Source organism: Triturus cristatus, chromosome 3_1 (genome assembly GCF_964204655.1).
Source record: "Triturus cristatus chromosome 3_1, aTriCri1.1, whole genome shotgun sequence".
Taxonomy (NCBI): Eukaryota; Metazoa; Chordata; class Amphibia; order Caudata; family Salamandridae; genus Triturus; species Triturus cristatus.
The window spans coordinates 16,343,055-16,365,783 of record NC_140583.1 but is presented as its reverse complement, the minus strand read 5'-3'; the positions used below and the strand labels follow the sequence as shown (position 1 = coordinate 16,365,783).

Genomic DNA, 22,729 nt, shown 5'->3' with positions numbered 1-22,729 from the left:
AATGACCATGCCATCTGCAGTTGCATATTGTCGTCCAGGTCTACCACCACCTTGTGGCTGTAGTTTTTGAATGTTTTTAGTGTCCTAACCTGGAAATTAGTTGTTTCAGGACTCAGACTTCCTAGAAATGCTATTCTTTCAAGACCATATTCTTGAAGGTGTTGGGTCTTTGATCTGCTACAGGGCAGTGCCATGCAAGGCTACATGTGTGTTGTGCTGCAGAAAGGAGAATGTAACGTGTAAGTGGGTTGATTCTGCGTATGATTGTCCCGTGGTCACGGCTGTCATCATTTGGATGGGAGGAGATGGAGGCAGACACTGTATGCTTGGTGTGTATGAATGGAGGAGGTTTGGACTCTAGGATTGTCCTGTGGATAGAGCTGTAATTGGTTAAATGGGCAGAGATGTAGGCAGACACTGTGTCTAGGATTGAGGATGGGGTACGTGGGTGGACATTTTCCACCTCCCATTGGTGTCATTGCTTTGTATCACCTCGGGGTGGGACTAGGTTGAGTGTGTCCTCCTATTGGTTTGTTTGATTCTCGCTCTCTTTTTCTCTCCCAGGCTCTGGCTAGCATGAGCCTCAACACGCAGCCTATTCTGAACCTAGAGAAGTTTCACGAGGGGCAGGAGTTGCCGATGCTGAGTAACAGGCCACAAAATGACCCACAGTCCACGCCTTCCACAGAGTTTAACCCTCTTATCTATGGGAATGACGTGGATTCTGTGGATGTTGCAACCAGGTGAGTGTAAATGGATTGTTTCGCACTTTCTGCTTTTCGTGTCGGGCTACTTTGTGGCCTGCGCACTGCTTAAATAGTGATCGCTTGTGCTCCAGCGTTTCTCTGCACATTTCATTTTGGCTTCTTAACACAAGTCACCAGTTTACAAACTTACAAACAAACTTTTGAGTGATTCAGCGTTCTGGAGCAAATGCACCTTTGTGTGCTGTACGTGTGTGTAAAGCACACATAGGAGGATTGTCAGGGAGGTAAGCGCTATATTACTAACAAGGTTACATGCGTCTGGCTTCTCCATCATGGGGTCTTCAATACCCTTCATAAACACTGAATATCACTGCCCACTTGAAGGATTCTGATGCCTATGTCAAGGTAACACTTTCAGTTTATCTTGTACAAAGGCATCCATACGTAGGTTCCTGAAGGCCCCATCCCCTACAGCCCTTCCCACCTCCCAGGGCTGCTCAATGGAGGCCACAGCAGGGGTGTGCCACCGGCGTGCTAAAGGCACACCAAAGACAAGCCCATCTGTGCCTGTCCACGCTTGGAAGGCATACTGTGCCACAAACCCTGCTCCTCTGCTATCCCACATGCAACAACTGCTGCATCGTCGAACCACAGCTCAACCATTCACCTGCATCCACTGCCGCTTCAGCATGATCACCACCCCACCAAACAACACCCACCACAAACGACAACACCCCTCCGGTTCAACTCAGCTGTCTCCTGATCAACACCAGATCATTCTGCAAACATGCCACCTAGGTATGGGGCACCATCTCCACCCTTGCCCACAACATTACCTCCATCACTGAGACCTGGCTCACCACCACGCCAGCCTATGACATCACCATTGCAACCCCCTCCAGCTACAAAATGAAACACAGAGACCGCACCAACAAACACGGGGGAGGCATCTCCATCATACACAAGTAATCCATCACCAAATATGACCGCAATCCCCATCATGCAACACATGAACTTCCATCTCCACTCAGAGGCCAGAACCACCATCAGAGGAACCCTTGCATACAGACCACTATGACCTCGAATCGGATTTCGGCCACGCCATCGCTGAGCTCATCACCCCACTCACTGTTGAATCCAAACTCTACATCTTCCTTGGGGACCTCAACTTCCACCTTAACGACCCCAACACCACAACCTCCTGGAAAGACTAGACAACATCGGCCTCAAGCAGATAGTCACCGACCCCACATACAGAGAAGCTCACACTGTGGACGCCATCTTCACATCCAGCGATAGAATTAGATACAGCCACACAGAGATCACCGGAACGGACCACGCAAATGTACACTTACCCCCATCAGCCCACCGCACACCACCCTCGTCATAGGCAGCGCTCCCAACCACAGCTGGGCCACAATAACTCTGCAACAATGGATAGACGTCATCGGCCCCACCCAGCCCAACATCATGGCAAACACTGGACCCAACAGTAGAGAATTGCAACATCTGGATCACCAACGCTGCCAACCAAGTCACCCCATCCAAACCCACTAAACGAGTCAGCTGTGCCAGAACTCAGCACAGCAAAACATGAATGCAAACAACAAGAAAGAAAATGGTAGACTGAGCCACCGACAAACCCACCCTCAGCAACTACAACCACCAGCTCAAAGCTGCAAAAAAAGAGGCCCTTGCATGCCGCATCGAAACCAGTACTAATTGAACCAAGGAATTTTTCACCATTGTCTGAGAATTCTCCTGCCCCTCAGCTACAGAAAACACCATCCCTCCCAAAAACTCTGACTCTCTCGCTGACCCCTTCCACAACAAGATAGCGACCATCTGCACAAACTTCGAACTCAAACCTTCAAACATCCACAGCAACCCACTACCAACCGGCCACTACCGCCAACCACGTAATTACCACTTGGGAACAGCTCAGCATACCAACAACCACCACTGTGATGACATCTATTCACTCAGTAGGCCTCCACCGACCCCCTGCCCCACCAGCTCTTCAACCTCGTAAGCAGCAAGATCAGTCACCAACTCGCCACCATCCTCAAGGGCTCGATAACTACAACAGACTTCCCCGATGCTTGGAAGCACACAGAGGTCAGGCCCTTCTTCAAGAAACTATCAGCCTGCCCTAAAAAAAACACATCACCCAACACCTCAAAAACCTCCTCTGGCTCTCAATCCACAAGAGATACCAGTTCATGCTCCTGACCCATGCATACACAGCCCTCCACAACATTGGACCACACTACATGAACCACCGCCTGACTTTCCACAAACACACCAGATATGCACCCTCCCTTTCCACCTATGCACCTCACCCTCGCTCAACCGCTTCAAGAAGGGACTCAAGAGCTGACTCTGACTGAGACCCGCAGCACCGCACCTGGATACCCCCGGGGTGATAAGTAGCACTTTACAAATACTAATTGATTGATTGAGCTGGGAAATTTTTTAAAAAGCTCCTAAAAACTTGGCTGTTTTAGTTCGCTCTTCTGAACTTATACTTCAGCAAAGTGCAGAGATATTCTGTAGGGGATGATTTGTTGTGCTACACCAAGTAATGTTCACATAACATATTGTCTCAGAGGAGGTACAGCAGGGCCCTTATGAGGAAGAATGCCAGGCTGGAGTTTGTGATTATAATCCGCATATTGGGATGTTAAAGTGAGGAGTAGACACGTGTCTAGCATAGCACTGCAGAGGAGCAATAGGAATCTTGTTCCTTCATAGGAGGGAGCGTTCCCTTAGGGAAAGTAGCAAATACCTTCCAATGATACCTAGTGTCGTCCACCGTGAGAGGGAGGCGCTAAAGAGAGCAAATCTCCATCCTCATCACCCAACCTGGCACACATGTTTCTTTTCCACAGCAAGGAAGAGGTCCGTCAGTCCTCCATCTACTACAAGCTCACCACATGATCAAGAAAGGAAAAGGCAGCTGCAGCTCGGAAAAGAGCAATGGCGCCTTTGAAATTCTATAAGCTGACTTTTGATGGCAGCTTTGAGAGGACGTTTTTTAGTATTCTCTCCAAAGAGCAAAAGGAAATAGTAGCATCCATTGTGAACACATGCTTAAAATCCTCATAGGACAGAGCAGACACAGGTTGTCAGCACAGGACTGGTCCTCACAGGCATGCTTGAGGATTTCATGGTTCAGGCCAGAAGTAGAAGACTACATAACCCCCATGAGACTGAAGGGTGAGCATCTCTTTGGGCCAGACACAATAAAACAAAGTAGGAGGGATACATACATAAACTGCCAACGCAATGGGAAGCTTTCTACTGAGCGGTCTTATTGTAAAGAACCTTCCACATCCACTGGTGACCCCAGTCCACACGGATACCAGCAGCAGCAGGCTAACTGTGGACTGCTGCTGAGCCCATCATGGCAGTGTCCGTCTCCCTGTCACAGGCCGCTTTTCAGCGGACGAGGGAAGAGAAGAAGCTGGAGCCCAAGAGGGTTCAGCCACTACCTCCAAATTACAAGATTTGTTTTCCCGATCAGACTACCCCAGTTGGTGGGAGACTGATGATGTCCTTTTCAAACGAGTGACGTCACGTATTGCATTGATAGTCATCAATGCTTTCATAATGTCCCACTACGTGCGCAGATGCTGGGACACCTTTTCTCACTGTATTCTTCTGTGAAAACAGGATCCTAGATTGTCTTAGTTCTTATCTAGTCCTGTGAAATTAAAGCCTAACAAAGGCCTCATTTGTTCCTCAATGTTCAAAGTAACTCTAAGATTATCCTTCTAGAATAGCATTGCAGCGCTCGGATACAGAAAAAATCCCCTCCAAGCAGTGATCGTAAACATACAGCCTGATAGGTTTACATTAAAAATAAAGAGAAAGTCCCTTGTCCCTTTAAGAAGCAGAGAGGCTCCACTTCCCAGAGTGCACTCTACTGGCACTCACCTCCCAGAGTTCGGTTTCTCTGGCTTGTGAGTGTCGGATATCAGAGCCCCTACAAGGTCTCACAACTCAAAATATCATCTTTTTTTCCCTGTCAGGAAAATATTTACTTGTGTCATATAGTGCTGTAGATTCACATGCTATGCATACTCATGCTATCAAGTGTCGGGCTCTGACATGTACAACATGTTTTTCTCAGAATAACTCTTTCGAGACACGAGGTACAGTGACTCCTCCTATGCATCCTAATGTGATTCACTTAACATTATTATCTTCTGCTGTCAAGTGTGGAGTTCTTTCCTGGTTTCTGATGTCATTTTTCAGTCAGAATGCCATCTCTCTTCTCCAAATGCCCCTCATGTTGGAGTAGGAAGGGGATTACTGATGCCCACAAGGTAACTGTGGTGACCTCTGTAGGAAGATCTTAAAAAGAACTTTGAAAGATTGATACGGCATCAAGCTAAGATGATGTATGTTAGAAGACATAAAGGCAGAAGAGGGGGCTAAAAAAGGTCTGTTCCCAGCCTAACTCGATGACCCACCTCCTGGGAAAGATCTTCACAGAGGGATGTCTAGGGGGAAAAGATAGATGGGCAGGGAAACGAGAAATTCCATCAATTTTGGCTTTTTCACAGATGACATTGTCTTAGGACATTGCACCTTTGATTTATTTCCCAATTGGGCCCATGATCCTTTTGGAGATCCGTGTGCAAGCACCTCTTCGAAAGACTTCAGAGGCAACATCTAAGTCTCCCATAAGAAAGTGGAAACCACTGTCTCAACAAGGATCTCAAAGGAACCAAATTGCTTCAACACAAAGCGCCCCTACTGGAAGAAGACTGAGTTTACACTCAGTCTTGCTGTTCTTGGCTTTAGTACTCAAACCTATCCTACTCATCCTATACTCCTACTTTTCTGGCATCTCCATCTTTTTTGTCACCAGTAGGTGATCTCCTCACTTTCCATGAGGCACTTGGAAGAAGAGCAACAGAACGTAATATTCATTTATCGTCTCCACAACCAACAGTTTCCATAACATTCAAGATTTTTCAAAGGCAACTCCTCGACCTTTGTTTCCTCTGCTGCCTGGCCTGCTAGAAATAGCTGAAGAGACCTTTTTCTCAGCCAAATAGGATGGCAATCAAAGCAGTTATAAATTAAAATGTAGACCAACTCAAGACCCAGAGTGTCATAGAATAAATCCTAATTTGTACTCATCTATTGTAATGGCAGGAAGGTTCAAGCATTCATGTACTCCAGTATCAGCTCCCACTTGAGAGAGACCAAAGACTCAACTCACCTAGGAAAAAGTGTGGTACAGTTTCAGGCATTTCAAGAATGCCAGCGCAACAGCACTGTTTGAAAGTACCACCAGAACAGCAAAACAAAGAAGTGTAAACCAAGTACTTCTTAGTATTGGAAAAGGGTCAAACAAACCAATGTCGCCTGATATTAGATGAAGTTTGTCAAGTGCATTCATGGAGCGTAATTCAGGATGCTGGCCTTCGTCAATGTTTTCCACACATCAAAAGGAACTATTGACTCTGTTCCCTAGATCTGCAATTTGCATATTTCAACATACCAGGTTCGGATCAATACAGAAATTACCTAGGCTTTTTTGTAGAAGTCTTTCTATTTGGACTATAATAAGCTACCAGGGCATTCTGAAAATGATTGCGGTTTTTGCAAACTCCTCTAAGAAGGAAATGAATATTTGTGTACCCGTACTTCGACGAATGGCTCATGAAGGTAGAATCACAACAAAAGGCAGCGCAAGACTTTGAAAGTGCATCTAAAAGAAATGCTTAGAACTGAGGAAAATAAACACTCCTCCGGCTCGACCGGTCTCATTCCTCCTAGGATCCATGTCATCCCGCATATATGTAGTCCCAAATGCAAAGCTGTACGTGAGACCTCTCAACAGTGTCTCGAGGATCAGTTGTCACAAAGAAAGACAAGTGGAAGAACCATTTAATCCTCAGAACTCAAACTGCAGCATCACTCGAATGGTGGAACAACGATCAGATTCTTCCGTGAGATAATTCCGAAACCGACAATAGTAGCAGATGCCTCCCTTTTGGGATGAGAAGCCCATCTGAAGCATGTGACAATCCAAGGTCTTTGGTCAGACAAAGAGAAGACGTGCCCTATGGACCTTTTATATCTGAAGGCTGTACACCTGGCCCTCAAAGCTTCCACCCTCTCTGGGATCAAAAAAACATCTTGATTCAAAGAGTCAACAGAGCCACTATGCAAGCGCCAGTCAGCAGGGAAACCAGGCCAAGACAGTTGTCTGTTCAAGCGCAAACCATGGGGCACTCGGTCTTAAGCTGAGGGATCTCGCATACAGCAATACACATCCCAGCAACCTTCTCCACGACATCCTGAGGAAAGCCACAAGTGGGTCCTGAATGATGAAGTCATACAAACCTTTTTCAGAGAGAGGGGATTTCAAACATTACACTTAATCGCCACTGCAAAAAATAAAAAATGCCTAGATATTGCGTCCAAGGCACCGGAATAGGACTCATTGAACAGTGCCATTTTGATCAGTTGATTGATAACGTTTGTCTGTGCCTTTTCGTCCTGTCCCCCTCATACCAGCTACAATTTTAAAACTCCGCTAATCAAAGATAGAATCATCCTAATAGCACCAGATTGGCTGAGACAATGGTAGTACCTGGACCTTCTATAACCGTCAGGCACAGAGCACAGAATACTTCGTTGCAGACCAGTTCTTCTGACCGGACGTCCGGACCAAATCCACACTGAAACCTACAATGCTTACATTTGGCTGCAGGGCGTCTGAAGGCCGGCAGTACAGACATCTGAATCTTACTCATGAACGCATGAAGCTACTGAAGGAGGCAGAAAGTCCCTCCACGGGACTATGCCTTGCACTAAAATGGAAGAGTTTGCATCTAGTACCAACGTAAAGCACACAGCCTTATTTCTTGCCTTCCTTACTATACCTAGCCAAATCAAAATTAAAGATCTCTACTGTACCAGTCAACCTGGCTGCTGTATTAGGACTCCGTAAAGTACTTCAATTAGTGAAAAGGTCACCTCCTACATGAGAGCTCAACTTGGTGTCATCAAAACTGATGAGCTCTCCTTCTGAACCCATTCATAGAGAAACATTGCAGCGGCTCTCCTGGAAAACTGCCTTTCCCGTTGTTGTTGTGTCCTCTAGAGGAGTCTGCGAATTACAGGCATACTAGCAGTTGACCCATTTACTACCTTCTATTCTTATAGGGTTGCTTGAAGAACTTGCCTCTCATTCTTACCCAAAGTGGTGTCTGATTTCCACACCAAATAGACTATTACCTTACCAACCTTTTTTCCTAATAGGTATATGCCTGCAGAGCAGGGTTTCCACTTGTTAGACCTTAGAAATGTGCACCGTTTTTATCTAGAGAAAACCAAAGATATTAGGAAAACAAAATAGTTTTGTGTAAATTATGGCCACGTTGCATGAGGACCAGCCCCTTCCAAATGATCAGTTGCAAGATGAGTAGTGGCTTGTGTGTTCTTTATCAGCTTTCAAATAAGTCACTGCCAAAAAAACTCAAAGTCCCCTCCAAACACATCCGGGAGCCATCTCTGCATGAATAGGGCGGATATGGTGCAGCTGGAATGTCGCTGATAGTGCTAAAAACTGCAGGCCTCCTTGAACGTGTTCAGGAGGTGTGGAGCCGGTTAACTGGTGGATTTGTTAACCAGTTCTGATGGCGCCCACTGGGGTCTGTCATTTTCCTGGATTGGCTGCCAGGTATAGCCTCTACAATCTCTTCTTGCGATAGCAGCATAGCATGCACTTCCCGATTGCCACCGCACCGTTCCAGGGTTAGGAGTGTCTAAACTTGGTGTTGGATCAGTGGGCGAGCGACCTATGAACTCCTTTTGTATGCAGCGGATGCAGCAGCATCTCCTTGTAAATATGCCAACACTGAGTCATTAACCCTAGCTACCAACCTGGAAGTCACCTCTCGGTTGCCATACCTATGCAGGCAGTTGCCATCCTCATACCCGCATCTCTGCAATGCAGGCACGTCACATCCAACATTTTTGGTGGCCAGGCCACGCCCTTCAGGGAGCCTATTCTCTTCTCACAGTTTTTTCTGATACCACTTAATTCTCAATTTAAGCATGCATATCTATGAAAGACTATCTGTGAAAGACTCGGTGTTGGAGAGGTTTTGTACCTGTAACTACAGTTCTCCATCGTTGGTATCCTTCACAGATCCACAGGCAGCATCATTTCCTGCTCTGACGTGAGCTATGGTAGGCTGTTGGGGACTAGTGGTTACAGCTGAACCTCATTGCCACTTAGCAGTTCTAAAACAAACAGGATCCACTCACTCACTATTGGCCTGGAATAAGGAAAGCGCGTAAATCTGTGAAAAATACTTATGTTTGAGAACTCTAGTTACAGGTACGTCGCTTTTTTGTGTATCCAGCGGGTGATATTTTGTATTGTACTTCTAATAGAGCTGAAACACCCATTTCAATTCCTACCTCTAAGCAAATTTCCAGTCACTGGTGCTTGTAGAAGCAGCTGCCCTGTATTGTCACGCCATGAAATGTTCCCTTGTGCATATGTCTGCTCCTGCTGGTGAAATGTAATGCACAGCAAGATTGAAATGTTTGTAACTTTGAGATCCAAGGCTTCCTGTTGCTTGACTTAGTTGATTGTGTTTCTGGTGGAATTACAAATCTGTTTTCAGGCGGAGAGATGTAGTGGTTCTGTCATCTCAGTTTTGATGTAAGTTTGATCTAGGTTTGCTCTCTGCCCCTTTCGGAGGCCTTGCACCACTCTGTCCTTGTAAAACTCTTTGAGATCTGACTGTGTTGAACTCTCTGAGATTTTACCTTGGTGTCACAGTGAAGTTTTGTTACTCTGTCATCTTATTGTCTACACGGAGTGTGATCCAGTCACACGGCCTTTTTGTCAACTGTTAGATTCCTTCTTGTTTCTCTCACTCTATAAAAGCAAGGACCTACTTCTCCCAAAACGTGCTTTGGAGCTTTGAGAGAGCCTGTGTACCTTGCCACAAGCAGACTCCAGTGGATGGGCCCAGAGGCCGGCTCTGGGCCTCTTTGGCATGTATTCTGCTGGCATGTGAAGTAAGCCCGTTTATTCCAGAGCACATGTTCAATTTACCCAGGCGGTGTTTACCATTCGTTTTTTTGAAGTCGTAGTTTGAATGTGTGCTCCACCACTTTCCAGTCCATCCTGCCTGACACTTCATATCCTATGTTTGGAAACATGAAGTAGGTTTGTGAAGTAAGAAATAATTACTGAACCAATGTTTCTGGTGCTGTGACTACGAACACAAAGCGCCATCTCTGATGTAACCCTGGATTTCTATGTGGCTTGCTCTAGCACAAGGAGCAGAGTTGTGGTGGAGAGTTTAGGGGGGAGAAGGGGAGGTGTCTGATGAGCCTGCGGAGGATGTATGCTTGATTCCTGTGTTTCCATTTTTTTTTAAATTCAATGATGGTTTGATCTTTGGCATATAGTTTATCCATGTCTGCTAAAGTAGTGGTTTCTGCTATAGGCTTAGCTTACCAGAGAGCTGCTCTATGCTAAGTACTCTTCTTGTAGTGTTCCGAGTAATTTGTGCTATACATTATTGGCTTGTCCTATTCCCCTTGTACTTGAAGCTTTTCTTGTGTATATAGTTTCTCTAAAACAGTGCGCTGTTTGCTGGCTTCTAATAAATACACTTTTTTCCCTGCCAGAGTGGCTATGGTGCGCTTCTTTAACTCTCCAAATGTGCTGCAAGGTTTCCAAATGCACACACGAACTCTGCGGCTCTTCCCCAGGCCCGTGGTGGCATTCCAAGGAAGCTCCTTTCTCGCCTCCCGACCTAAACAAACTGCCTTTGCAGAGAAGCTTTCCAAAACTCAGGCTGTGGAGTACTTCGGAGAGTGGTCACTTAATCCCACCAACTTTGCCTTTCAGAGGATTCACAACAGTAAGTGTAGCTATGCCCTCCTTTTCTTGTATCCTTGAGCTTTCAGGCTTTCTTCCCAGGTCCGGTCCCACCTCCGTTTGTCTCTAGTGTGGCTACCTGTTTTGCATCTGCTGGATTGTGCTGCACAATAACTTAATCATATTTTTTTTCCCTTTAGACATGTTTGATCCATCTCTGATTGGAGACAAATCCAAGTGGTATGCACACCAGCTGCAGCCCATCTACTACCGGGTTTATGATGGAAATTCCCAGCTGGCTGAGGCTCTGAGCATCCCAAGTGAAAAGGAGAATGACTCTGACCCTACGGATGACAGGTTTGTGGGGGAGCTGCAGCCAGGCTTTCATCTAAGGTGTGGATGAGAATGAGTATTGATTGGTGGCCGTGATGTACTGCCAAGGACACTGCGTTCAGCGCAGTCACTCCTGGTACACGAGAGGAGGCAGGCTGCGATCTGATGAAAAGCAGTGGGCAGGTGAGCTTGTTGGCTGTGTGTTTGTGCGGCCGTGGGCTGTGAATCCTGCATTCGTTGTAATGCAATCAGGGTCCGTTCTTTTGGAGCACCTCAAATCTTTAGAAGTTAAAAAGAGAACATGAAATATCCAAACTAAAATGAGTCATCTGTTTTAATTTTTTAATGTCTTACGCTGCCAGTAGACTGGTGGCAACTTGAACCATAAAGTTCTTCCAGATTAGAATTTGCTGTGGCAGATTTATACATTTAAATTAGTCTAATTGGACCAAAATGTCAAAAAGTGCACTTATCCTACTGGGATAGTTAGTTAATTAGGATAGAGAACTATTATGTCATAGATAAACTTTATTTACCTAGGAAGATGCAAAACGTACAGGTTTACCTCTAAATTCTATATAACAGAAACCTCTAGCTTTGGTACGCTATCTTAATATAAAATGATAGACCGTTTTATTACATAGCTAATGGAAAGAATCAGTACAGACATTGCAACTATTGCCAAGTCTTTCTTCGCTGTTCTGGAACCTTTGTTAAATTGATAAATTCAGCCATTAAAATAGCAGTCCCTCAGAAAAAAGATACCTCTAGGAGAAAAACCCCTTCCCAACCATGGTATTCAGACTCACTTAAGGCACAAAAGCAAAAATGCAGAAAACTAGAAAAGAGATGGAGGATCAGCTATGATCATCGGATGAAAGATGACTATAAAACCTCCCTGGTCATCTACAAAAAATTAATACTAGAAGAAAAAAGCAAATACTTCACACAAAAAATAACGAAAATAGATAGCACCGAACAGACAGTATTAAGCTCCAAATTCTGCAATAACTTGGGCCAATTTTTTGTAGATAAAGTTACCGTAGTATATGATTCCTTTAAGATGACAGCCAAACCTCTGCCCATGACGGTCCATCATAGAACCTAATGAGGAAATACTTCCACCCAATGAGAACCCTCTATTTCACTTCCGGCCATCATCAGTAGATCAGATTCTTCAGGTGGTTAGATTAACTAAATCCGGGGGTCTAACGGACCCTTGTCCACCAAAGGTGATGCACTTATTTCCTGAACTACTGAGTGAGCAATTGGGTTTGCTATTTACAGGAATAATCAGTTCCGGCCACTTCCCAGAGGCATGGAAAACAGCCTCAGTGCTTCCATTGCTTAAGAAACCAAGCTTAGACCCACAGAAACCCTGTAATTACCGACCCATTGCGAGAATCCCGTTCACCGCCAAAGTACTGGAGAAATTATTGAATATACAGCTGTCTCAATTTCTCTCGGAGACAAACGCCCTAGACCACTCGTAATTTGGTTTCCGAGAGGGACATGGAACGGAGACTGCCCTACTCATGGCAACTGAAGAGCTCAGGAGCATACTGGATGCCGGAGGAAAGGCCGCCTTGATCCTTTTGGATCTCTCAGCGGCATTTGACACGGTAAACCATGATACGCTCCTGACCCGACTAACAGAATCAGGAGTCCATGAGTCAGCCCGAACACTACTGGCCTCTTACCTGTCTGACAGAACGTTTACAGTGGAGCTGGGAGAGGCTAAATCAAAACCATTTAACTCTCCGTGTGGTGTACCCCAGGGGTCCTCGTTAAGTTCCACTCTATTCAACTTATACGTGGCACCTCTCGCAGCAATAATAAGGAACTGTGGCTTCCTACCTGTCTCCTATGCCAACGACACCCAAATCGTGGTGTCATTCGCAAACAACGCCAAAGCAACAGCAGATAGGTTTAAAATATGCATGGAACAGGTTAACCAATGGATGCAAAGCAACTGCCTAAAGCTGAATGGAGATTAACCCCTTCAGTGCCCATGACGAGATAGTCTCGTCATGGAGCGCGGTTGCGCTGTGCCCATGACGAGACTATCTCGTCATGAACCCCGCCCGCTAATGCAACGCCCGGCACAGGGCGTGGAAAGGGCGGGGCACTGAAGAGGTTAAAGCGAAGTCATGCTACTGGGAACAGACATGGAAATCTGGTCCCGGGATTGGTGGCCAGATAGTTTAGGTAATTGCCCATCCCCAATCAATAAGGTAAAAAGTCTGGGAGTCCTTCTGGACAACAAACTATCTTATGATGCCCAATCAAACAAATTAGCATCTCCACCATCTGGTTCATCCTGAAAATGATAAAGAAACTCTTGCCGTTCATTCCCCACGATTCCTGTAAAATAGTTGTAACAACCCTGGCATTATCAAGGCTGGACTACGGGAACGCTCTATATGCAGGGATTCAGGTCCATCATCTGGCTAAACTGCAACGACTCCAAATCGCAGGATCCAGGCTGGTACTGGACATTCCCAGGTCTGAACCTATTACACACAGATTAAGATCCCTCCACTGGCTTCCAATAGGAAAAAGAATAAAGTTTAAGACATTGTGTCTGGCCTACAAAGCCTTGCATGGGATGGGTTCGCAGTTTTTGAAAAACCGTCTAAAACTGTATGAGCCTTCCAGAACCTTGAGATGCAGCCAATCGAAGATTATCCAGGTGCCAAAATACAAACCGGTCAGGTGGGGGGAGGGGGAGGGGGGGGGGGAGAATCTTTCTATTGAACACAGCTAGGTTGTGGAACATGCTTCCAATTGCAATCAAGAACAGCCCATCTTTGCTTTCATTCAGGAAAGAGATAAAAACCTGGTATTCAACGCAGGCTAGTTACATAGATTCGGCAGCTCTCCGTGTCTCTGCATCTTCCTAGCGCCAAGACGCCCATGGGCAATCGCACGCTTTATAAATATTCAAATCAAATCAATGCAACGTTCTAGCCATTGAGTAATCTGGTCAGATGCCGGTGATGGGGTTTAATGCATATGATTAAAATGTTCCCTAATGTGGATGGCTTTCCTGCAAAGTGACATCTCTAAAACACATATTTGGGTCCTCCAGGGAGCATAAATAAAAGTAAACTCTTCATTGTAGTTCCTAATATGTTTTGCTAAAAATAATGGTTTTAGATAATATTCCCTGATTTCTGTATAAAAACTACAAAATTAAATAAAGTGCATTGTGCCGCGAGTCAATCTTTCTTCACTTGGACATTTTGCTACTGCCTGTGGCCATTACTTCATCTTTGGGAAGGCCACCAATTCATGAACTATGCTCAGACGTAAACGTTTCAGGACAAAATAATGTTGGATATTAGATGTAGTTTGAAGATACCTCTGTAGACCCTCATGTTGGGCTACCGAAAGGCATCTTATAACTGAGGGCCTAAAGGTTTCGTTGGCACGTCTAGCGTCAACCTTATTTTTAAGAAGTAAAAGCTTTAGTTCCCTCTTTCTCAGACGTGTAATGCGATCTGGTTCCTCGAACAGTAAGGTATCGTTAAACGGGGACATCTCTTTTATAAAGTACGAGAGCCACAGACTCTCAGCTTATTAGCGAATCTTGAACAGTGTCTTATAATTGCTTTTGTAAACTTGGTCTCCTCCTCGCTCCATATGAAGTGACATTTTTGGACGGGTTTTGCAGCTAGTAGATCTTCCACATTTTGCATCCCCTGTTCCTTATGTGCAATATAAACGGATATAGTTTATGGTGTGGAAGAAAAATATTCTCGTGTATCTAAAATAGCAGATTTTGCATTGCCCCATAGCCCGCCTCCATAGGAAGCTACAGATACACACTTGGTTCTATAGATGAAGACCGTCTCCCAAATGGGTTTACAACCTGACTTGGGGACAAACCTACAGAATCCTCGCTGGCTCGTGTCATCTTGAGCCGGTTATTTTCAATACGCTGACTCCAGGATCCCCTGGGGGTGAAGCGAATACCAAGAAAAGAGAAGGATGTGACTTTTTCAGTAGGTGTGCCGTCAATGTGTTGGGGTTTATGATCACATGCTCATTGTGTGGATGTTCTTTAGATTCATTTCAAGTTCTCCGCCCTCCCTGAATGCCGTGAAGCGGTCAGTTGGTCGTTGCATGCCTTTAGGGGTCCTTGACAATAGGACTGAGCTGACCGCATAGAAGAGGAGAGGAACTGACCGTCCGTCCACTTTTTGGGAGTGTGAGGACACAGCCTGGAGCAATCTGTCCACACAGTTTATGAACAGGGAAAACGGAACGGGCACCAACATTCACACCTGCCCGGCTCCTCTCCGAATGTTAAACAGTGGTGAGCACTTCCATTGGGCACAGAGCGCACCCTGACTGAACTTCCTAATTAACCGAGAAAGTAAGGACACGATTTCTGGCGTTGTACCCATAGGAAACGGAGTTCGCTACAGAACTGAATGAGTAACCAAATCAAAAGTGCTGGACAGATGATCACAACATAAATGGAGATGACCGGTCCTAGCCTGTGTGTATTTTACTATAAGAATATCTAAATGCAACACTGTTCTACCGTCCCAGGCCCCTTCTGAACCCATATTGCGACAATGTGGGCATGCTGTTGGCCTCAGCCTAATATTCTACGCTTTCCAAGACCACCCTGCCCAATACCTTGGCAGAAGAGTACAGGATGTAAATTGGTCAAGAACACTTGGGTTGCTTTTAGGACCACTTTTGAAGTTCTGAATTAAGAAATTACTGGTTCAAATAGCGTTTTGGGTCCTGCTCTTGATTAAGTCTTTCCTTTCCAATACAACAAACTTTGTTTCACTTGTCCCTTTTCAATCTGAGAGTTTCCCCTTCCCCTGGGGTCTTCCACGTGGGCCACCCTTGAGCCCTACATTATTTATTACAAACAAGACTCCATTAGCAGCTCCAATAAGATCATTCAGTTTTTAATGCCATTTAGATTGTCTTTTTCATCTCGGACTACCTGAGTGTAATCCAGTGTCGCTTCTCGGCGTGTGTACACTCAGCTTTTTGAAGTTTAACTCTGACAAAACCCAAATTATGCTGTTTCTTCCATCTGGTGCTCAAAGTGGTGGCCTAAAGACATAGTGGCTCTTCCCTCTGCGACTCACTGTGCACAAACTCTGGGTGTGTTAGTTGATTCAGGTTGGTCTTTCTTAGCACACATTACATTTGTAGCTTCTAGATGTTTTGTGCTACTTCGAACCATCTGTAAAATCCCCCTATCTGCCTGTGCCATCATGGAAGACCACGGTCCATGCTCTTATCCCCTCTCGCCTTGTCTATTCTAATGCGTTCTACTTAGGACTGCCTCCCTGCCTGTCGTTTGACAGCTTTCATATAATATAGAATGCTAAAGCATGTTTTAGCCTCAGTCTCTCTCGTAGGACATCAGTTCAATCCTTGATTGATCGCTCATCTCATCCTGCCTTTGCACCTAACCTCCTCTTTACGTTCAGCGGTGGCCGAGCTCCTGATGGGTAGCTCAAAGCATCCTTGCCCGCTGTTGTGAGATTGCTCATGTTTAGTCGCTCAGCTTCTCCTCGCCTTTGCTATCAGCATTGACCGTGCTCCTGATCGGCAGCTCAGCTCTTCTCCCTTTTTGATCCCTACAGCGGCAGCGACAGTGTGGATTATGACGACTCCAGCTCCTCCTACTCCTCACTTGGGGACTTTGTCAGTGAAATGATGAAATGTGACATCAATGGAGACACGCCCAGTGAGTAAACTGCTCTATTTCTGTGACTGTGACTAAATTTTACTATTGATGTTTGAATATGCAAGAACTTTTAGGTTGTGCAGGTGACTGTTCTGGTGTCTTGTTGGTGTGCATGTGAGCTCACAGCGCTGTACAGAGGTTGCACGACTAGAACTCCTAGGCCACTGAACATGTAAATGAACTCCCAGACACCAATGGGAGTTGGAACACTACAACCAATGAGACCCAGTGTGTGTAAACGTTGAAGACCCTTCGAGACTCGTATGTAAGGGCCAGTGTGAAGATGTCTGGGGCTCACAGGCCAGTGATGATCAGAAGGGTGGATATCCATGGAGGTTATGGTTCGGGATTGGCAAAAACCCACCAATTCTCTAAGAGAGCCAAATGTGTGTGATAGTCACAGTCAAGAAGGGCGTGGTCATGGGGCAGTCCATGAGGTCTGCTGGTTCCGGGGTCTGACTGACAGAAGTGCAGTCTTCGTATGACTTTGCGGCTGGAAGTTCACTGTGATTCCATCGTGATGCTATAGCATCCGGAGGCAGCGACACTCGTGTATGTGGAACTGATGAGCTCTTTACAGCAAACTGGATTTTCATAAAAAATATATTTTGATTATTTTGTTGGGTCGGATTTTAAAATGAGCCTGTCGTTCTCACATCTTTTAATTTCTCCACCACTGGAAACCCTCTATTTCTGCCCGTTTGCTTGTATCCTATTTATTGTGTTAGTTGTCTAATTTGGGGACTTTTAGGGAGAGGCTCTGACAGCCTTGCTTGTTTTGCGTGTACCTTGCATGTTGATCTGTGTACTGATTGATTTTGCGGTTGAATATTTTGTACAGCTGTTGTGATGAAATAGAATTGGTTTGATTTATACATACAATACATTAATTCACTGACAACCATTTCAGTCCTGATGTGATCCAAGCCCCTCTAGCGGCGGCTGGTATTTCTTCACCATTCTGGAAGTGGTCAGTGCAGCAAAGGGACAATGCACCATGCTACCCGAGCACACCCGGCCCCTGCTGTCCACTCGGAACCTTCGCATTCTTTTCTACTTAGGCCCTTGCCAGTGAGGCTTAATGTTAAGAGTATATGGTCTGGGAGTTGGCCATTACGAACTCCACAGCTCCATAATTGGTTTACTAAAAACTGGGAAGTTTGGTAGCAAACTGCTCAGCACGTTAAACCTACACTGATGCCAGTGTGGGATTTATTGTACAATGTACACAGAGGTGCCCCCTGAAAACACGACCAGCCCTGGTGTCGTTCCTGAATAGTTTCCTGCCATTTGCCACCACCAAAAAGGTTTCTGGACCGATGGGTAGAGGGCCTCCCCTCTCTCGGTTCAGAAACAAAGCCCATCCTGGGCAGAGGTGTCATGCCTCCCTCACCAGGATGGGTTGTATCCACGAAGGGGAAGCTTCAAATGCCTGCTGCCTTTGTTAGCTGACCGTGCCTTTTGCTGCCCTGAGCAACTTGCTCCCACCAGTTCTGTCCCGACTATGGGTGGGAGAATCAGCGGGAAAATTGAGCTAGGAGGAGAGGTGTGCCCACCTTTGCCAACCCCACCCCTCAGGTGGGAGAGGCGCAAGATGCACACATCTGTCCCCTCCGTCTTGAAGATGAGGTGACCCAGCCAGTTAGGAAGAGGCTCAAGGCCCCCTCCGACTTGAGGGTGGCATAATAGTGAGTGTACCCATCCCAAGGAAGGGGCCCATTGGTCCCAACCTGCACACCCCCTTAACGCTCCAAAATGTAGTATTTAGGGGCGACCCTGAACATTGCCTCTGCAGATTCGAGGAAGAAAGAAGGACCGAAGAGATGAAGAGTCGTGCTGACCCAGGAAGTAGAGGACACTAACTGCTTTGGCCCCAGCCCTAACGGCCTGTCTTGACTCGACCTGACTACAGCAAAACCCTGGCGTATCCAGTAACCCCCAGAGCCCGGAGGACCTGCCCTGCACCTATCTTACAGACTGTCTCCCTTGAGCACTGGATTTTCTCAACAAAGACTGACCCTTGGATTCCAAATCCAGGTGCCTCTGTGACTTTGTACCAGTCTGCATCGCTGCCCATGGCCAGAGTTTGAGTGGCCCAACACCATGAGGAGGTCTCCCCAGCGATCTTGACCTGGTATCTGGTGATGCCCGACCTCTCCAAAGCTTCAAGCCGCACCAGCAGCCTCAACCTGAAGGGTCCTCCCGACCGCGACTGGAGCTAGTAAGAAGAACCCAATGCCAAAAGACACCCCTGCACCCGACGTCCCACGGCCTTGGGTGGCCCAACCAACAGTGTCCAGGCATTCCTAAGATCCCAACTTACCTCTCCAGCCGGTGGTCCCATTCAGGAAGCCTCCCTGTCCGAGCCTGCAGCATCTTTGTTGAACCGGAGATCTCCATTAGAATCCACAGGGTCCCCGACGGAGCCTTGGCACTCTGTACCCGGCTGTTCCTGTGCCACTGGTGCAGCTCCTGTGATGATTGTTGGGCCCTGCAGTGCTGATCCTAACCCTTGGAGCTTTGTTCCCCCAGCCAAGTGGCTTGCTCGTAAGCAGCCACTGACCGAAGGCATTACATTGGGCTGCTGCACTCTGAATCCGGCTGCCCCAGTGCCGCTGGTAGTGCGACTGGAGTGCCCAACTTGACCTTGGGGAACCTTGGTCCAAATCCCCAAGACTCCCCCTCGTAAGTCGTTCACTTGCCTGAGAAAATGCTAATACTTTCTCTCCCATAGGAACCCATGTTACAAATTTGTTCCTAAAAATGTTGAGTTGAAACTTTTGTATGAAAAGAAAAGTAACTATATTGCAAACTTGAAAAATTCTTACTTGTTTTGTATTGTAGCATCCACGGTGTGGTATGTAGGCATACCACCCTGAGTAGTCGATGTAGTCCAGAAGTAATGTAAAAGTAGTCCAAAAGTAATGTAAATGTAGTCCAAAAGTAATTACTGTGTAATTTTAAACAGTTTTTAAACCCAATACAAACCTGTAACGATTACAAATTCAATCACAACTACATTTCCTTGTAAAGTCTTGCATTTGACAGTCATTCATTTACTTGTGCCACGTATTTATTGGTTTTAGAAATAAAACATAAGTATACCTTTTTTAGGTCTTGTGACGTAAGCAGCGCATGCGCTGCTCTCGTCTTACGAGGCTTCTTGAAATGATACGATTTCCAGAAGCCTCATCCCAGCTCTGCCTTCAGCTTTCGTTTGGCGTCACGAATTATGCCAAAGGCAGTGCAGTGATTGCATGCAAAGCTTGTTGCCACCCCGTCTCCTTATAGGCATGCCCACAGGGATTGGATCGTTTATGGGCAGATTTACACTCTTTCCTTTAAAGGACACGAAGCACTATTTTTTTCTCATTTGCAGCGCCGTCCACATGCTTGTAATGGCTGCTGTTAAGCACTTTAATCAATGTTTTTCCCATGGGAGGACTTAGCGATGACCTTGCCTCGCGCTATGCCATTCAAGTATGGGGCAATAACTGGTGACAGTAAACAAAGTCAGCCGCGTGTTTATTTTCGCATTGCGCTTTCACTTAAAGTGAAAGCGCGATGCGAAAATAAACACGCGGCTGACTTTGAAGTACCGCGCTTGTTTTACTTGTCTCTTTGGTAGGCAGGATTACAGAGGTGATGTACACACATTAATGGCACGGGTGAAGGGGATTTGGTTGCGATGGAAAAACGGAGTAGCTGTGTCTGCCCTGCCTGTTGAAAGAATTTGTTATGATGAAATTGAATCGCACGGCGTGAAACGTTTCTTTCACAGGTAGTCTCTTACTAAACTGGAGCCTCGGTGGAGCTCAGCCTCGTAATCTTTATGTCGCTTAATGGTTTCGAGCGTGAGTGGACGTGATGCATATCCTACTATGCGCTCAATGCAGTATATTGGCGGCAAAACGTCAACATCAAAGAAGTGAGGGGCAGAGACGAGCTAGTGGTCTCTTTTGACCCCAAGAGTAATCTGATGCATCAAAAAAATGTGGGTAGAATATTTTGTTAACAACAACAATACAATGTACCGTGCTATCTATACTCTTAAATGCTGGGATGGTTGGCCATCACTTTTATAATGCTAAATTCAAAACCTCCCGTCCCAGAGTGCGTAGCGCTGTTAAAAGCTGGTTTCAGACACTGTTTTAACAGCAATCACATACCCATTCTCAGCAGGCAGTTTGTGCCCTTTATTAACTTCTGTCGTTTACAACCTGCAGTAACTAGCCAGTGTGTATTTAAAACAAGCTAGCCATTAGTAACTTAATTCACTTTAATTGTGAAGCGTGCATTTTGTGCCTTCAAAGGATTGTTGCAAGTCTCTTTTCAGGGGTGCTGTGGCAATTTAAAAAGATCCTGCTCCCAGTGTCATTCACAATTCTTGAAGCACCAATGCTTGTGCGTTACTACAGAGAATTTGAACCAGACATGGTGTTTATGCCCCCCCCCCCCCCCCCCCATGTGACGTCATACTGATAGCTCCAATGATTCTGTTTACAATTAGCTGAGCTGATAGTACTGGTGAGGGATGCAGCTTGAACGTGAGATGCCCAGATTCCCAATGAATGTGAACGAAAAGTGATCCAGGCACCTTTCAGCTATGGCTTTCTTTCACCTGTGCAGTAGCTTAAGGGGGCTTTCACATTCTGCTTCATTTCATACCGAAAATGGGTGACTGTCAAATTCTGTTTCAGTGTGTTTTGGCACGGTGCTTTCTATGGGCCAAGGAAGTGAGTTGAGGTACTTGGCCTCCTTAAAACCCAGTGATTTGCTGTGCTTTTCTCACATCCCTGTCTCACACATCCATGCTCATTCCCTGCTGTGTATTGTGCTGCAGTTTACATAGTTCCCCTGACCAGATGTTGAAGCACTTTTGATATTAGTAAGTTACTCAGAGGGATAAGAAGTGACACAACCTATGGTATTCAGCACAATTGCGTATCTTTATAATTTCTTTCCTTCTCTTCCTTCTGGCTTTTTAGGTCTCGCCTGGCAAAAGCAGCACATGCGGTGCACTCGCTATTGCGAATACCTGTTGGAATCAATTCTGCACAGGGCTTTCATGCACGCGTCTGCATGGACAAACATGGCTGCTCTTGCCATTTGTCCATAGCAAACAGCATGCGTGTGTGTACGGACTGTGGGCAGTCCGACGCCATCTTGCAAAGCATAGCAATGAAAATGTGGCTTCGCGTATGCAGCTTATTTTATTTGATCTTGAAAGAGCGGTGTCTTTCTGCGCCGACCTTGAAGTCCACTGTCTGCGATTTTTATTAAACTGCCCCCCAGACACGGGGCTGGGCCTGCACGCTGTATTCCACGCCGATGATTTATATAGAGCCGCATTAGCCTGCATGCTGTATTCCGCGCCGATGATTTATATAGAGCCGCATTACCCTTGGCAGCTCGCCGATCCCGGCATCCTCCTGGGTGCTGATCAGCTTCAGTGACCCGGTGAGACACAGTCAAGGGGGCGGTAGATAACAGCCAGCATCATGCTCTTGTGTGGCGTTTGACGGAGACGGCGCGCACGCTCTCCTGGCAGTTGTGTAAGCGACGGCCGGGCAGCCCACGCTCATTTAAACTCTGAGCTGTCACGTGTGCAGCTCTCCAGCAGTTCCAACCGGCACGTACGGGGTTTGATGAAGTGACGATAAGTGCGCAAGATACAGGACGTAGTTGCCTTTCTAACCCGACCGCCCGCCTCTTGTGTACGTGCTGAGGCCCACGCGAAGAGGGCGTGTACTTGTGGGAATAGGAGGCTGAGGGACCACCGAGAGCCAGCTGGGCTCCGCCTGAGGAAAAGCGGCTGAGTCTGAAGCGATGTGCAGAAGTAGATGAGCCAACGCGATAAAGGTTTACCATGACCGCGTGACAATTCTTCGGTGGTGTTATAATATGACCCCTCGCCACGCGGACACATCTCTTTTATAGCCTGATATTTGCCACCATTGGATTATCGCACCTCAAGGTATCACGGAGGCATATAGTACCGACATTTAAAAACACAAAGGCACTTGCGCAGTGTGATAAACAAATAACACTAGACAGTTAGGCAAAGCGGAGTACATTCAACATCGT

At 46.2% G+C, this 22,729-nt stretch overlaps 1 protein-coding gene across 23 annotated transcripts in view; it reads left to right on the top strand.

Moving 5' to 3' along the window:
* MADD (MAP kinase activating death domain) overlaps window positions 1–22,729 on the top strand; it is a 987,832-nt gene that overhangs the window by 279,867 nt on the left and 685,236 nt on the right. For all 23 annotated transcript variants that reach the window (XM_085646575.1, XM_085646564.1, XM_085646561.1 and 20 more), the window contains 4 exons: window positions 565–743; window positions 10,389–10,624; window positions 10,782–10,938; window positions 16,539–16,642. In XM_085646575.1, the coding sequence (XP_085502701.1) occupies window positions 565–743; window positions 10,389–10,624; window positions 10,782–10,938; window positions 16,539–16,642 (676 nt within the window). The remainder of the gene's footprint in view (window positions 1–564; window positions 744–10,388; window positions 10,625–10,781; window positions 10,939–16,538; window positions 16,643–22,729) is intronic.